The sequence below is a fragment of the Apodemus sylvaticus genome, chromosome 4, assembly GCF_947179515.1.
Source record: "Apodemus sylvaticus chromosome 4, mApoSyl1.1, whole genome shotgun sequence".
NCBI classification, from domain to species: Eukaryota; Metazoa; Chordata; class Mammalia; order Rodentia; family Muridae; genus Apodemus; species Apodemus sylvaticus.
In genome coordinates this window covers 9,117,294-9,132,475 of record NC_067475.1, presented here as the reverse complement: position 1 = coordinate 9,132,475, position 15,182 = coordinate 9,117,294, and the positions used below count along the sequence as shown (strand labels likewise).

The 15,182-nt window shown below is 38.0% G+C and overlaps 1 protein-coding gene across 2 annotated transcripts in view; it reads left to right on the top strand.

The window, feature by feature from the left end:
• Window positions 1-15,182, top strand: part of Adgrl4 (adhesion G protein-coupled receptor L4) — a 109,612-nt gene that overhangs the window by 69,497 nt on the left and 24,933 nt on the right. For both annotated transcript variants that reach the window (XM_052178959.1, XM_052178960.1), the window contains 5 exons: window positions 198-314; window positions 5,220-5,422; window positions 6,869-7,045; window positions 8,255-8,458; window positions 14,958-15,178. In XM_052178959.1, coding sequence (XP_052034919.1) covers window positions 198-314; window positions 5,220-5,422; window positions 6,869-7,045; window positions 8,255-8,458; window positions 14,958-15,178 — 922 coding nt within the window. The remainder of the gene's footprint in view (window positions 1-197; window positions 315-5,219; window positions 5,423-6,868; window positions 7,046-8,254; window positions 8,459-14,957; window positions 15,179-15,182) is intronic.

Here is a 15,182-nt window from a genome sequence, read left to right as displayed (position 1 = left end):
TGAACTCAGTAATGACTATTGACCATGAACTCAATAATAAAAAAAAAAAATCCAAGGTTTCTATGCTTTGGGGAAGTATGCACCACATTGCCCCAAACTTAAAAGAAACTGTATCCAAAGCAATTGTCTCTGAATTTAAAACTTACATTGGTTAAACTAATTTTAGGGTATTTCTTGTTTCCATGGTCCTCTTTCAGCTCTCAAAGTTTTCATTTTGGATTCAGTTCACATGAAGCATGCTCATCCCCATATGAATGTGGACGGAGGCTATGTAAAAATATTCCCAAAGAGAAAATCTGCATATGACACAACTGGTAAGACCTGAACATCTTATGCATCTTCGTGGATTTCTAATAAGTACTTGATATGCCCTTGGCTATGTCACAGACATACAAGCAATTTCCTATAGAAATGTTTAAGTTCATATCCATGCTATCCATGCTTATACTTAAGATTTCATTTGGACAGCACTACCTGAGGTGAATTTTTACCAATAATATCCTGGTTTTTCATCATGAAACCACATTTATGATTGCAGACAGGGATGTGTTCAGACTTTTCTTTGCATCCATCCTTCCTTAGCTTTTGTATAGTAAACTTTGAGTCATGCAGCTTTAAAGAAAAAGTAAGACAGAGAGAGCTGGTAGCAAGCAATTCAGTGATTATCTAATTTAGCAATCTCCTTTAGTAGATAATGGAACTAAGGTACGAAGTTAATGAAGTTCTCTCCACGTACATCAGCAAATAGTTTAGATCAAAACTAGGATGGAAGAAGTTAACAAAGGAATCAACTCAACAAGCTTTTACTTGTCATCTAACTGGGGTCAAGCAAGCCATTACTATTTTAATTTATATTACTATTCATCTGCTCTTGGAGCAACATGCACAGAAAAATTCTCCTGGTCGTAGCACAACTTCTGTGGTAGTTGTTCTCGCATAGGCAAAGATGTATGACTGAGGGTAAACATGAATTGGAACCTTTCCTCAGAGTCTGTGGTAAGCACAGGTATAAATGAAAACTATAGGATAAATACACATAAAATCTGCTTTATGAACAGATAGACTTTATTTTTAATGACCATTCTGCAAGCTAGCCTCATGATAATTTCTTTGTTTTGGTTCATTTTGTTTTCCACTGCTTGGGAATTTTTTTCGCTATTCATTATCCTCACTATTATTTATTTTTCTGGTCAAAGTGAGAAACACATAGTTACAAAACAAATGAAAAATAACCATGATGCATTGCCACTGAACCCTTGGCTCTTGTGCTGCTAAACCATACTGTATTCAATGAAGCATACATATAATATTTATGAATATATCCACGGAACCTGTTAAACAGTTGAAATTTCAAAGACAATTTGAGTAGTGTTTAGAAGTCATGGAAAACATTGAAAATACCTATTATGGTGACAAATGATGAAATTGTCACGGAATTAAAATCTCAGAAAGATGCTGACTGATTGTATGGTAGCTTTGTTATGTATAATGGTGGCACACATAAATGGACAGTTGAGGGGGATAATATCAGATCTCAATAAGGCAGAGGGAGAAAATGGCTTTTTCTCAAGGTTAAATCTTAAAAGAAAGAGCAAATGTACAAACTGATCTCACCTCGCAGTGATTTCTGTATGTGATTTCACTTGTGAAATTCATTAGAAAGGACACACAGTACCACTGGTAGGATTGCAGAGGACATCAAGAGACACAGATGGGTTTTTATATTATTTTGTAAGTTGAATTTAGAACTGTGATAGGGACAAGAAGGGGTAACAAAACGAGATCCAGTACTATTAACTATGGTTTTACAGTAAAAATATAATAGCCTTCTGTTAAGGAATTCTACATACTTTCTTTTAAATAGTTGTGAAACTGGCATAATAGTCAGATGCCCAGACCACTAGAGAAAGTTCTACTTAGAAGAACCTTTAGCATTCTCCAAAAGGAAGGATCAGAAAGCCATTTGAGAGCAGGATTCTTAAAGAAGTTGGTTGTATAGTCCATATTAGAAAATTATTCCTAAAATGAAACATGCAGGAAAATCTTAACTTATTTCACCCGATGCTTTTCAATAATCTAGGATTCCAAATATAGTGGCATCACTGGGGGAAGAAATGATGAGTGGAACTCCCACAGAAAAATATAGAGAGACAAAACAAATAAATCTAAGGGAAAATCTATAGAAACTAACAAATATATATGTATGTGTATGTATATGATGTATATGTGTATGTTACAAATATATCTACATAGACATTTATATCACAAGTATATTACTATATATAGTATATATATGATGTCTCTAGAACTTTAACACAGTAATTTGCAAGAAATAAATATGCATTTGTTCTAGAAATTGAATGAAAGGCAATTTTTGTTCTTAGAAAAAGATATGCTAATACTAACAAAATATAGACAAAAAAGCATAAACATCATAAGCCAGAAATGAGAGCATATGGAATTCATATGAAATGATGTATTCTTTTCAAATGAGTCTGCATCTGCAACCCATTTTCTTGGTGAGTGAGCCTTATTTTTTAGTTTTGTTGTGTTAGTTACAGGATAACTGGAAGGAAATACTAAAAGAGGAAAGATATATTAGGCTCACAGTCTGAAAGGGCCCATCTAAGTCAGCCCATCATGGTGGGGAAGGCACAGAGGAGTTCAGTGGCAAAGGGAAGTGGACTGAATAGAAAATTCCATACCTCCCAAGAAGCCGAGAAAGCGGGCTGGAACTGGAGTAAGAAGAGCCTTCAGAGAGTCAGACCACTGATTTACTCTTCAAGGCCAATAGCACCTCCTGAAAACTCTGTAGCCTTCAAGGTATCTCTGCCAGCTGGAGACCAAGCATTCAAAGCCCAACTAAATGGGGAACATTTCAGACTCAGGTCTGATAAGGAAGATCAAAGATGAATTAGTCCTAAAATTGGCAAGAAATTGTTAGAAGTAAAAAGTCCAGAATTCTAGCTAGGGGTGGGGGAGAGGTGCTCAAAAACTATTCGTCAAGGAAATACAATTGCAGGGGCTGGAGATTTCGATGGTGCCCCTTGTTCAAAATCACAAATATCACTTCAGACAGCAGCAATTAATAAAAGAATTCAAAGTCACCTTTTCTTTTTACCAACTTTTTATTTCAGTTGGGACCATTTCTTACTATGACCCCTAAGAAGTTACTATCCTTCTAAGTGGACTTGATGTTTCTGGAGTTTTAAGTTCTTCCTTCAAGCCCTCCCTAGTCAATGGACAGAAAACATTATCATCATTCCTAAGAGTCTTGATGTCACTAGCTCAAATACATCACGTGGTTCTACATAGGATTCTATGACACTGCAACTGGAGGAAAGCAATTATTTGACTTACAGGTTACAATCTGTCATGAAGAGAAGTCAAGGAAGAACCTGGTGGTAGGAATTAAACAGAAACTGTGGAGGAACTCTGCTTATTTGCTAGAATCCAGCCCTGGCAGGGTTCAGAACCCGAAGAAGGGTGTGTGGAATACTTCCCACATTTATCGCTAATGTGCACACTGTACTTCTTCCTTCCTTCTCATCCTCAATCCCTGCAGTTTTCTCATTCCCACGGTCCATATGGCCTCAGTAAACAGTTAATATCTAGCCTGGCACATTTGTACTCAACCAAGTGACTGTCTCACCATACCCTGATCAAGGGATCTAATTCCTCAACTGGCCAGGGATCTCAGCGCAATAGTAACCTGAATCTGTTCCTCGCCTGTGTTTGCCTCACCTTCCAATGTTCCTATTAAATCTTGGAACCAACAATCCGGCAAGACCTTTCTAAGCTTTTGATAAACATCTAGCTGTTGTTTGGAACAGGATGGTGGGCAAACTGTTGTCATAACTAAGTTTCCATCAGAAGAAAATATCCAGACATTAGCTGATATACCCACACCAGGTCTTTGTGTTGACTCAACTGCATCTCCATTATTAACAAACAGAGGAGTGGTGATCTGTTTTTTTCCAGGATCCTCAGAGACAAGCAAGAATGAATCACAGCCTTAGCTTCCTTTTATTGTTTTTAAAGAAATGTCAGTCGCAGACAAAGTGAAAGTAAAAACTGCATTGGCAAAGCCAAGAATGCAAACACAAGGCAAAAGCAAACCAAGCATCCCTTCAGGAAAGGCAAGGAGATTCTGCAAGAACATCTCCACAGGTCTTGCCGTGTGGGGACACAACTCCTCAGTCCTTGTCATATGTGGAGCTGTCTGTCTTACACTCAAATCAAGAAGAGGCTTGACCACTGCCAGCTATTGGTTTCTACCTAGGTTTATGTATCATTTCCTCACAACTCCCAGACCCACCTGGCCAATTGCACCACCCACAGTCCCTCCTACATTAATTAGCAATCAAGACCTCAGAGACTTGCTCTCGGGTCACTCTGACAGGAGCAGTTATTCAGTTTGGTTCCCTCTTCCCCAGGTGTTGACACACAAGTTTAGTCATCACATAGATTAATATCTATTTGTTTCAAAGGTGTCTTCCAAGCTGGTAGGTCAAAAAAAAAAGGTTCTGTGATGTATCTAGGTTAAATAAGACGATGCAACAATTAACCTGAATAGAGATGGATGTACTTTAGAAACTAACATCACACGATCATATGGAAGGAATGTGTGGTGTGGAGGAGCCCAGTTTTGTGACCACGATGTTTTCTAAATGTACTATTGATATTTGTGTTTGTGACTCTACAGCATTGGGCTGCATTCTCGTAGTGCTTTTGTGTAGTGCTAAGGTAAATATGGCTCCTCTGACTCCACAGAACTCAATGCTTTCAACACTAGGAGGAAGCACTGCAGAGATTCCAAAGTTGAACTCAGTGGCAGGACCCAACTTAATCACCTCTCGATCTTCTTAATTCCAACTCATTTGCACAGGGACACATGGCTCAAGGCTTACCTCTCTAGGGGTGAACATGTTTCAGACTCCAGATCTCTGTTAGGATCAGGCTATCAGTACATCTAAGAACACTTTTCTCCAACCAAAGTTTGTGAAAATATGATGTGGTAATAGATGATAGAGGTCAAAGAATGTAAGAAATGAATGTTGCATGCTAATGCACACATGGGATATCGCGCCTCACATTCCAATCTGAACTTCTATGATTTCCATAGAGTATAATGTTTGTCTACTGAGTTTTTGCGTTGAAGAGCTCTAATATGGTTTCACTGTATAAGAGACCACTGACTGCAGTTATTTGATTGACAGGCAATGTAGTAGTTGCGTTCCTGTGCTATAAGAGCCTTGGTCCCTTGCTTTCCTCATCTGACAACTTCTTACCGGACACTCGAAATGATAATTCTGAAGGAAAGGAAAAAGTCATTTCTTCAGTGATTTCTGCCTCAATAAGCTCAAACCCACCCACATTATATGAACTTGAAAAAATTACATTTACACTAAGCCATGTAAAGGTAAGTTGTTTTTTAGTACTGCTTAAAATTACTATGAACTAGAATATACTTTCTCAGTCAGTGAACTAGAATATACTTTGGTGCTGTTACTTTAATTATATGTGAGTTTTAGAGAATAGGAACTTTGAAAAATTAGACTAAAAAGGTAGTCTTGATCTCTTAGTTTTGATCCTTTCTTCCTCTCAGCGATGGGAATTGAAGCCAAGTCTTTCTATTCTGTGCTTGGACTCAACCAATCAGCTGTAGTCCCTAACACTCAACTAGTTTTCTGAAAAACATTTTGCATTTCTAGTTCTCCACTTCTTGTCAATACTAATAAGTCACATGTGAAGTGTTCTAGAATTAAGCTGTATTCGACCCTTATTTTTTAGTACATTATTAGTTTTGCCAGTTTCTATGCCCAGATCTTTAAGGATATAAAGCTGTCCTTTAAGCGCTCCTGAAATGGCTCCAGGAGCAAATCTGACAACCTGAGGTAATCCTTCAGAACCATGTCACATGACAGAAGGGCGAAACTGATTCCTCAAAGTTGCTCTCTAATATCCACATTGGTACACTCACACTTACACTCTCACACTCACACATACTCACACACACTCTCACACTCACATTCAAACTCACTCTCACACTCACACACATTCACACTCACTCTCACACATCCTCACATCCTCACACACACACTCACACACTCACACACTCACACTGTCAAACTCACACACACTCTCACACACATTCTCACACTTACACACACTCACCTACTCACAGTTTCACACTTGCACACACACTCACACTATCAAACTCACACATGCTCATTCTCTCACACACACACTCTTACACACTCACACTCTCACACTCATGCTCACACTCATTCTCTCAATTACACACACTTATACACATTGACACTCACACTCATTCTCACACTCACACACATTCACATGCACTCCCACTCATACAAATCAATATGTTATGCTCACACGTTCACATGAGGAGATGTCATCTTCTAGGAAGAACCTCCTTGCACTACTTTCCACTTCATTTTCTTCTTTCTCATTTGCTTTTCTCACTTTTTAAAATTTACAATAGAATGTAAGACAAATAGCAAATGCACATTGTTTTGGTCGATATTGCATTTTTTGATTCAACTGACAAATATTTGATAGAAAATAAGCATTTGCTGAATAAAGACAGATGATGCATGTCGGCAATGCTCTTTCTGTTTGAAATACACATGATGTCACTTGATAAAAATTATCACAACTCAATAAAAGAGAAAAAATTGCAGCATCGTTGCAATCTGAATTTCTGCTACAAAACAAGTGTGGTCATTTGTCAGCGTTGGCTCTGTGCTCGCGTTAGGCGTCATGCTAATCGCATCAGTGCTGCTTTAAATACACAGCGCTTCCGGGTGGTTTGCTCTGTCTCACGAGTGGGATGTCTGTTTTTCAGCTCTCAGATAAGCACCGGACACAGTGTGCCTTTTGGAACTACTCAGCCGATGCCATGAACAACGGCAGCTGGTCATCCGAGGGCTGTGAGCTGACACACTCAAACGACACCCACACGTCCTGCCGCTGTAGCCACCTGACACACTTTGCCATTTTGATGTCCTCTAGTACCTCCATTGTAAGCCACGTGTGTGGATGCTGCCCTGTGACATCCTCAGCCTTTCTCCTCTTACCCCGTGTCACTGAAAAGAATGACCCTTTTATGTCCTCCCTTGGCAGTCAGCTGTACGGTTAATGTAATGGAAAGGCCTGTGTTTTTTGTTTGCTTTGCTTTGGTTTAGTCTCTGATTCTTTCCTTCTCGCCTCGGATATGTGTAACATGGAACTTTTAGATTATTTTCTATCAAGAAGTTACTTAACCCATAACCTCCACTAAGTTTCATGAAAGACAGTATCTTTTCATTGCTCTGGATTTTGCATGATATTTCAATAGTTATTCTTACATTTTACTCTCATAGTATCTGGAGATTGCTGTCTTTATCATTTTGATGCCTGATAAAATTTGGCATAATTTTACCTAATATATCTTTAAGAATGAAAAACCCCAAAATTTTTCAAATATAAAAAATAGTAAATATCCTTGTAATACATATTTTGCTTTAGCACTATTTCCTCAAAGTTTATTATTATTATTATTATTATTTATTATTATTATTATTAAATTTTCTTCTTTGTATCTCTGTGTTTTCATCTTTATCCAGTGCTGTTCTAATCTTCTTTATCAAGTCACTAATTTAATTCCATACAATAATGAAATCTATTAAGTGCCATAATACATTTGATTGAAGAAGTATAAATTACAAAGACTATTTTCCCCATTGTGTTAAGGGGAAGACGCTTCTATTCTTTATGTGAAAATAAACAACTCATCTCCATTTCAATCTCAACTACACTATTTTGGCCCTCCGCACATCCCGTTTTTCTTTTACCTTTGTTTAATGTGTTTTAGATGAATCACCTCATAGACATAAGCCTTGGACTTACCACTGATAAATCTGTTTTAATTAACCATTTTCCCATTACAGTGATGAATTACCTTTTCAATACCATGCAACTGATGGTGATAACATTATTCAGCCATGTACTAATATATACTATGCTTAGAGAAAAAAATCACTAATTATAGTACTGCTAGCCTGCTACATGATTTATATCAGATTTCTCTGGGTACTAAGTACAGGTTTTTCTCATCTAAATGTACATTTTTATTTTTGCATTTTATGAACACTTTGATTAATGCTTCCCCGAGAAGTTCATGAGGAATTGTAGTTCCTTTGATAAGTCACTAAGTCTTCCTGTTATCAACTCTGTCACTGTTTGTCCACAGGGAATTAAAGATTATAATATCCTGACCAGGATCACTCAGCTTGGAATAATCATCTCCCTGATTTGCCTCGCCATCTGCATCTTCACCTTCTGGTTCTTCAGTGAAATCCAAAGTACCAGGACCACAATTCACAAGAACCTCTGCTGCAGCCTCTTTCTTGCAGAACTTGTCTTCCTTATTGGCATCAACATAAATACAAATAAGGTATGCAGCCTGGCCCCCGCTGCACTTGATTCTTTTCTCTTGTGTTTTCCAACTGAATATGTCACATGAGCCATAATAATAAGGGTCTTAGTGTGGTAGACACGCTAGATAACAGTTTAAGTTATCTTCTCTATGTTTGATAATTCCCACATCTAAATGGCGCACTCAACAAATTCATTAAACAAAAAAATACCCTCATTATATAAATCATTGGGAAAACCAAAATTTTATATCAAAGAAATACCTGTATTTGCATAAGCTATAATCAAAGACTGTAAGGGAATGGAAATGAAGTTTGTTTAAGGATTTACAGTGTCTTAGTTAAAGTTTCATGGCTGTGAAGAGACACCATGATCAAGGCAATTTTGACAAAAGACAAAGTTTAACTGGGGCTGGCTGAAAGTTTCAGTGGTTCTGTCCATTATCACCATGGCAGGAAGCATGGCAGCACTCAGGCAGCCACAGTACGGGAGAAGGAGCTGAGAGTTCTCCATCCTGAGTCAAAGGCATCCAGGAAGAGGCTGGCTTCTACAGGCAGCCAGGAGAAGGCTCTTGTCAACACTGGGCAGAGCTTGAGCATAGTGTCACACTTCCTCTTACGAAGGCATGCCTCCTCCAACAATGCCACACTTCCTAATAGTACCATTTCTCATGGGCCAAGCAAACCACCACAGGGTGAAAGCACAAAAACAGGTGAGGTGACCTGGGACCTCACCAACGAGTTTCATATTTTATTAATCTACATCTGATTACAGAAAAGTAAGACATGCAGTGGGGTTAAACACGTATATATGTGTATTAAAGGATGAAATCAAGAGAGAAAATTGGAATTGCAGACTGGAAGAGGCAGTCAACAAAGTCTAACTGTAAGGAAAGGAAAGGAAGAAGAGTGTACTTCTAAGAAGGGCCATCACAGGTGCCTTAGATTCCTTTAACGGGTCCTTTATGGAGAACAAGAGTCCTCCCTGATCTCTAGGCAACTAGGATATCTGTAAGTCAATGGCTGGCAGTAGCCCTGTCTGAGGGTATGAAGAACATTGATGTTCACATGCAACAGCAGCAACTAGAATCCTAAACACCTGCCATGCACTGGCTGGAGAAATGTATTCTTGGGGCACAAATCAGAAAAATGAGTGGGCATTTCTGTCCCCCTTGGAAATCTTCCAAGGACTGAACCTAGTACCAGTGATTAAGTTTCCCTCCGAATTAGGTAAGATGGAGCACCCTTATTTTCATATAAACTGTTTCTAGGCCTTGTGACAGAATTCATGGCACCTCTTAATTCTAGACACCCTTGAGCCCTCCAGTGTGTAGGTATGAGGTGTGTATTTCCTCTCTCCCCTTATTTTTTGCTCTACAGTTCTTACATAGAGTGTTTTGGTTAACTCTTTCCAGTGAAATCTACCCATTTTAATCTCTGATTCAATACCAATTTCTTCCTAAGGGACTTCCAAATTTCAACTTTTGGAAATCTTTCTTTTCCCCACTTTATCCAGTAGTGTCCATTTGTATTTTAACATATAATCTCCTCATTCTTGAATTACACTGTTTTAATATTTTAGGATCATGTACTTTATGAGTATGAGTGTTTTACCTGAATGTATGTGCGTGTTGCACTTGAATGCCTATTGCTAGCAGAGTTCAGAAGAGGCCACTGGATCCCTTGTAACTATAGTTACGGATGGTTGTGAGCCACCACGGGTGCTGGAACTATCCCTGGTCTTCTTTAGGAGCTAATGTTCTTAACCACCTAGCCATTTCTCCATTAACTCATTGTTTTAATAAGGAAAATAAGTATGTGTATTACATGAGCCTTTCAGTAATACATACTATTAATTTTACTACTCAGGGCATGGCTTTATTCTATTAGTTCCTGTAAACCTAACTACAGGGGATGAAAAGATGGTTTGGTATTTAACAGACTTCCTGTTCTTGCCGAAGACCCGAGTTCAGTTCCCAGCACCCACATTTTGTGGCTCACGACTACCCATTCAGTCCAATCTCTGGTTTCCATCTGTATCCTGGAGCTGGCCCTGTGCCACAGCTCTCCATACCCAAATTTATACCAGAAACAACTGGTCTCCCAGAAGTACTGGCACACAAGCTTTTAGGAGGGACAAGCCACAGTCAAGAGACAACAAGATCAGCTAAAAACAGAGATATCCAGATGGCAAGAAACAAGGGCAAGAACTAAACAACAGAAACCAAGGCTACTTGGCATCATCAGAACCCAGTTCTCCCACCCTAGCAAGCCCCAGATAACCCAACACACCAAAAAAGCAAGACTCTGATTTAAAGTCACATCCCATGATTATAATAAAGGACTCTAAGAAGGACATAAATGATAACTCTCTTAAACAAATACAGGACAACACAGGTAAACATCTAGAAGCCCTCAAAGAAGAAACACAAAAATCCCTTAAAGAATTACAGGAAAACACAACCAAACAGGTGAAGGAATTGAACAAAACCTTCCAGAATGTAAAAATAGAAATAGAATCAATAAAGAAATCATAAAGGAAGACAGCCCTGGATATAGAAAACCTAGGAAACATATTAGAAATTCATAGATGCAAGCATCACCAACAGAATAAAAGAGATAGAAGAGAGAATCTCAGGTGCAAAAGACACAAGAGAAAACTTTGACACAACAGTCAAAGAAAATGCAAAATGCAAAATGCTCCTAACCCAAAACATCCAGAAAATCCAGGACACAATGAAAAGACCAAACCTAAGGATAATTGGTATAGAAGATAGTGATGATTCCCAACTGAAAGGGCCAGTAAATATCCTCAACAAAATTATAGAAGAAAACTTCCCTAACCTGAAGAAAGAGATGCCCATAAACATACAAGAAGCCTACAGAATTCCAAATAGATTGGACTAGAAAAGAAATTCCTCTAGACACATAATAGTCATAACACCAAATGCACAAAACAAAGAAAGAATATTGAAAACAGCAAGGAAAAAAGTCAAGAAACTTATAAAGGCAGACCTATCAGAATTACACCAGACTTCTCACCAGAGACTGTGAAAGCTAGAAGATCCTGGGCAGATGTCATACAGACCCTAAGAGAACACAAATGCCAGCTCAGGCTACTATACCCAGCAAAGCTTTCGATAACCATAGATGGAGAAACCAAGATATTCCATGACAAAATCAAATTTACACAGTGTCTTTCAACAAATCCACCCCTACAAAGGTTAATATATGGAAAACTCCAGCACAATGAGGGAAACTGCACCCTAGATAAAGCAAGAAAGTAATCTTCCGTTAACAAACCAATAAGAAGATAGCCATATAAACGTGACTCCACCTCTAACAACAAAAATAACCAGAAACAACAATCACTTTTCCTTAATATCTCTTAACATCAATAGACTCAATTCCCCAATAAAAAGACAAAGACTAACAGACTGGATATATAAACAGGGCCCAGCATTTTCCTGCATACAGAAAATGCACCACAGCATCAAAGACAGACACTACCTCAGAGTAAATGGCTGGAAAACAATTTTCAAAGCAAATGGTCCCAAGAAACAAACTGGAGTAGCCATTCTAATATGGAATAAAATCAACTCTCAACCATAAGATATCAGAAAAGATAAGGAAGGACACTTCATACTCATCAAAGAAAAATCAACTAAGAAGTATTCTCAATTCTGAACATCTATGCTCCAAATGCAAGGGCACCCACATTCACAAAAAATAACTTTACTAAAACTCAAAGCAAACATTGCCCCATACACAATAATAGTGGGACACTTCAACATCCCACTCTCATCAATAGACTGATCATAGAAACACAAACTAAACAAAGACACAGTAAAACTTCCAGAAGTGATGGGCCAAATGATTTTAACAGATATCTATAGAACATTTCATCCTAAAACGAAAGAATATACCTTCTTCTCAGCACTTCATTGTACCTTCTTCAAAATTGACCATATAATTGCTCTTAAAACCATACTCAACTAATACAAGTATATTGAAATACTCACATGCACCCTATCAGATCATCACGGACTAAGGCTGGTCTTCAGTAACAACAAAAACAACAGAAAGTCCACATACACATGGAAGTAGAACAACACCATACTGAGTGATAACTTGATCAAGAAAGAAAGAAAGGAAGGAAGAAAAAAGGAAAGAAGGAAGGAAGAATGATGGAAGGAAGAAAATTAAAGTCTTTTTAGAATTTAATGAAAATGAAGGCACAGCATACCCAAATTTATGGAACACAATGAAAGCAGTGCTAAGAGGCAAAGTCACAGCTCTGAGTGCCTCCAAAATGAAACTGGAGAGAGCATACACTTAGCAGCTTAACAGCACACTTGAAAGCTCTAGAACAAAAAGAAGCAAATACACCCAAGAGGAGTAGACAGCAGGAAATAATCAAACTCAGGGCTGAAATCAACCAATTTGGAACAAAAAGAACTGTACAAAGAATCAACAAAACCAGGAGTTGGTTCTTTGAGAAAAATATCTCCTTACTTTCTTCCTTTCTTCCTTCCTTCCTTCCTTTCTTCCTTCTTTCTTTCTTTTGTTCTTTCTTTGTTTTTTATCAAATATATCAGGAGTCAAACTGAAAAAAGGAAACTTCCACTAAGAAAATGTCTCCATCAGATTGTCTAGTAGGCAAAAGATCACTGAGTATTTTCTTGACTGATAACTTATTATTGCAAGTACCATCCCTGAACAGCTGGAATAAGAAATTAGTCTGCAAAAGATAATAATTCTATTCCTTCATGACCTCTTCTTCAGTGACTTCCTCCAAGCTCATGTTTGATTTCCTGTCCTGACTACAATTCCTAATGTACTGTAAGGTATAAACTCTTTCCTCTTCAAGAGAGAGAGAGAGAGAGAGAGAGAGAGAGAGAGAGAGAGAGAGAGAGAGAGAGAGAGAGAGAATCTCCAGGTCTATTTACCACACAGAGACAGCTCAGATGAGGGAATCAGGGTGACTGGCGAGGTTGAGAGAGAATTGGAAGCAAAGCAATCAGATGCTGCTTTGTGGAAAGCTTGCTAGAAACCTCTACACATATTGTGCTAGACTTTTGAGACAGTTGATTGTCATGTTAGCATGGTTTGATCACATGAGGTGGCAAACAGTGTCGCTGGAAACAGTAGCTGAATCCCTGGTTGGGCTCAAGTGAGTAGTCTGTCTTGTTTCCCAAGAAACTTTCATAAACTTTTGAAAAAAAATAATGAATTTTGTGACCTACCGTAAAGACAGACAGATGTAAATTAATCGGTCTAATGAAGTCTTTGTATACTTTCAACATCAGTTTGAACTGAACATCAATCTCCATTTCACAAGAAAATGCACATGACTTTTTAGTCTGTCTTCGTATATAAGTCTTCGTATATTCAGCAATTGCAATCAAATTCTTGTGTTTATTTTTAAGACCTTCAAATGAAAGAATAATCCATAATTCCTCTCATCTGCTAGACTACCCAGGACATCTCTAAACAGGAGGTCAAATTTTCCTAAAAAAGAAATCATATTCAGAGGGCATGTAGTTTCAATGTTTAATTAATGTGTTTGTGTGTGTGTGTGTGTGTGTGTGTGTGTGTGTGTGTGTGTGTGTGTGTGTTTGGAAGAGTCCACTTTGTTTTTACCTTGTTTTTGTGGACTACCAAGTATGGGTGGTGGGACCTGAACTCCAGTGTTCTGTAGGAGCAACAAGTGAATTGGTCCCATTCGTTTAATAGCTGACGTGGAGAAAAATAAATATAATTACAATTTTAGTTTTTTATAAATAAAGTACTTTTGAGGAAAAAAAGTCCAATCTCAAGGAATCTGACACCATCTTCTGTCCTGCAAGTATACCACATGCATATGGTATGCATACAGACAAGTAGACAAACAAACATAAACATAAAGTTTCTTTTTTTAAAAAAAGGAAATTTAAATATAATTTCTGTTCTAAGTAATAAATAAATACTCATGAAAAATGTATAACAAAAACATTTCAAATTTACATAGCAATCTTACAACTATAAGATTTCTACCATGTATATTTTGGCGAAACATACTATTTATAAATTTTTCAATTTTGCCACTTAATCAAGATGCTCACCTTGTTTTATATAATTTAAGAACAATTAGTATTCTTTGAATTTTAAAATGGAAAGGACAGTGATATGCAGACAGAAGTCAGTTTAAACCACCATATGCTCACTGAGAAACAAATAATTGGTGTGAAGAGTCTCCAGTTTATCCCAGAACATTAATGCATAAAAACAACAAATCTCAAGAAAGGTCAGTAAGGTGAATTCTGTCACAGGGTCAGTTGGCATGTCCCATGGATGAAGTGCAGCTCCTTTAACTCAGCCTCGAGTAGAGCATCTAAAAAGCAAAGCTGATGAGGCCTGAATACTGTAGTGTGATCAGTTGTGATATAAAATGGCATCCTCCATGAAGAACGTGGAGGAGTGATAGCACAAGGACAAGGAGAATGTTACTTACGGTTTCTTCTCCCCTTCCTGTTCTAGCTGGTCTGCTCTATCATCGCTGGCCTGCTCCACTACTTCTTCTTAGCTGCCTTTGCCTGGATGTGCATTGAAGGCATTCACCTATACCTCATGGTTGTTGGAGTCATCTACAACAAGGGGTTTTTACACAAGAACTTTTATATCTTTGGCTATCTCAGCCCAGCGGTGGTTGTTGGATTCTCGGCATCTTTAGGATACAGATATTATGGTACCACCAAAGTGTAA